This window comes from Sapajus apella, unplaced genomic scaffold (genome assembly GCF_009761245.1).
Source record: "Sapajus apella isolate SASKATOON/1434 unplaced genomic scaffold, GSC_monkey_1.0 scaffold758, whole genome shotgun sequence".
Classification (NCBI taxonomy): domain Eukaryota; kingdom Metazoa; phylum Chordata; class Mammalia; order Primates; family Cebidae; genus Sapajus; species Sapajus apella.
Window position 1 is genome coordinate 1 of NW_022437684.1, and position 2,530 is coordinate 2,530.

The window sequence follows — 2,530 nt, forward strand, 5'->3', positions numbered from 1 at the left end:
CAGGGCTGGCACAGGGGGGAGGGGCAGGGCTGGCACAGGGGGGAGGGGCAGGGCTGGCACAGGGGGGAGGGGCAGGGCTGGCACAGGGGGCCGGGCCCATTCCTCCAGACACTCCCACCCCTGTCTCAGACTCCACCTCCTGCCCAGTCTCCACCCCCTCAGGCACTGCCACCTGTCCAAGGCAAGCCGCACCCCAGGCCCCACCTCCTGCTCAGATCCTGCCTCACTACAAGCCCTGCCCTCTCCCCAGGCTCCACCTCCTGCTAACACCCAACCCCTCCCCAGGCTCCACCTCGTAAGGCAAACCCCACCCCAAGCTCCACTTCCTGCTCAGAACCTGCCTCACCACAGTCCCCGCCCCTTGCCCAGGCCCTCCCTCCTGCTCAGCAGCACCCCTCCCCAGGCTCCACCTCCTGCTCAGACCCTGCCTGACCAGGCCCCGCCCCCTTCCCAGGCCCCTGCCCGGTCCCTGCCAGACTCCACTTCCGCGCTGTTCTATCTTCCAGCCCCGCCCCTCCTCCCCTCCACACCGCAGCATCATCTCACCCAATGTCTTGAGCAGGAGCGTGCAGTTGAGGGTGAGGATGAGCGGCGTCAGGTATTGCAAGCTCACCACAGTCACATAGCAGTAGACCCGGACCACCTGTGGGCAGGTAGCAGCGGTGGCTGCGGCAGGAGGCCATCTGGGTTTGGGAAGACTCCACGCCCAAAAGACCAGGAGCCCCGCCATGAGCCCCAAGTTCCCTCTGGCCCAGGTCATCGGGGCGTCCATACCCTCCGCTGGATTTCACGGGCTTCGATGCGGCCAGCCTCCCTTCGCAGCTGCTCCACGCGGGCCTTGGCCAGGCACAGGTAGGCCTGCAGGTGGGGCCGGGTCACCGCCAGCCGCAGCAGGCACAGCACCACCAGCAACCAGAGGCGCCCAGAGTCAAAGGCAGAGTCGGACAGCCTGTGTGGAGTGGGGTGGGGGCAAGGGGGCTAAGAAGGCCGCCCCCGATTTTCCCCGGGCTCCTCCCTGAGTCTCAGTGGCTGGGGCACCCAGGGGAGCCCAGCTACCTCCTGGCCCCAACCCATACGCACAGGGAGAAGGGCGTCTCCCCAAAGGGTGGCTGGTGCAGGAAGTCCCGTGCAATGGGCTTTGTCCAGAGCCACAGGATGAACAGGGGAGACAGGAAGCTGGTGTGCAGGAGGAACCTGGGGGGTGAGGGCAGGAGGGAGTGAGGCCTGGGCACCCTTAGGTTCCCTAATCCCCCCACCCACTAAGCGACCCACTTAACTGCAGCATGGGCCGGTCCTCTGACATGGTCAACGCGTCCCGGTGGGTCTGGGCCAGCCGCAGGCCTGGGAAGGTGAGGAAGGCACCCAGCACAGAGCCCACCACCGCCAGCCCCACACGGATAGCCAGCTTAGCCACAGGGAGCCTAGAAGAACAGCAGGTCACAAGACTGGCTGGGGGACCCTGGGAGGGTCCCAGCCGGCCCTGGCACCCCTCCCCCATACCCAGGACTCACGCCCAGTCCCAGCCTTGCTTCTTCAGAAGTGGCTCCAAGTTCCGGGTCATGCTGGCCAGGCCTGGGAAAGATAAGAGGACCGAGTAGAGTGAATTCCTAGGGTCTCTAAGGCCACTGTGTTCCCTAACCTCCACCCCTCAAGCATCCGTTTGCTCCCCAAGTAGGAATGCACCATGGTCTGCCAGGCCCTGTGCCAGGCACAAGGACAACTTTGTGCTCTAGTTACACAGCACTCTTCACAAGAAACAAGGTCGGTGTGTTGGCTCACACCTGTAATCCCACCACTTTGGGAGGCTGAGGTAGGTGGATCATCTGAGGTCAGGAGTTCGAGACCAGGCTGGCCAACATAGTGAAACTCCATCGCTACAAAAAATACAAAAATTGGCCAGGTGTGGTGGTGGGTGCCTGTAATCCCAGCTACTTGGGAGGCTGGGGCAGGAGAATCACTTGAACATAGCAGGCAGAGGTTGCAGTGAGCCGAGACTGTACCATTGTACTCCAGCCTGGGGGACAAGAGTGAAATTCCATCTCAAAGAAAAAGAAACAGAATGCATGAGGCAGACACTCCTGATTGGGCTGGGAACATTCAGGGGGATCTGTTGAGCCTGAGCTCCCTACGTTACAGAAGGAATCTGGAGGGAGATGAAGGTCTCCTGCAGGAGAAAACCAAAGTCCTCCTGGAGGAAGGAATCCTCAATTCAGGACCCAAGATTTTCCAAAAATTTCCCAAAAATTAAGGGCACAGTGGCTCACACCTGTAAATCCCAGCACTTTGGGAGGCCAAGGCAAGTGGATCACTTGAGCTCACAAATTCAAGACCAGCCTGGGCAACGTGGAAAAACCCCCATGTCTACAAAAAATATAAATTAGCCAAGTGTGGTGGTGCATGCCTGTAGTCCCAGCTACTCTGAAGGCTGAGGTGGGAGGATGGCTTGAGCCCAGGATGTGGGGGTTGCAGTGAGCCGAGATCATGCCACTGCAGTCCAGCACAGAGTGAGACCTTGTCTCAAAAAAAAAAA

At 60.6% G+C, this 2,530-nt stretch overlaps 1 protein-coding gene across 1 annotated transcript in view; it reads right to left on the reverse strand.

The window, feature by feature from the left end:
- Positions 1 to 410: 410 nt before the first annotated feature.
- LOC116546310 (transmembrane protein 161A) overlaps positions 411 to 2,530 on the reverse strand; it is a gene marked incomplete at its 3' end in the record, with an annotated part of 18,451 nt that continues 16,331 nt past the window's right edge. The window contains exons 7-11 of the mRNA XM_032272620.1: positions 1,512 to 1,572; positions 1,278 to 1,421; positions 1,081 to 1,194; positions 775 to 949; positions 411 to 643 (exon numbers count right to left, since the gene is read on the reverse strand). Coding sequence (XP_032128511.1) covers positions 411 to 643; positions 775 to 949; positions 1,081 to 1,194; positions 1,278 to 1,421; positions 1,512 to 1,572 — 727 coding nt within the window. The remainder of the gene's footprint in view (positions 644 to 774; positions 950 to 1,080; positions 1,195 to 1,277; positions 1,422 to 1,511; positions 1,573 to 2,530) is intronic.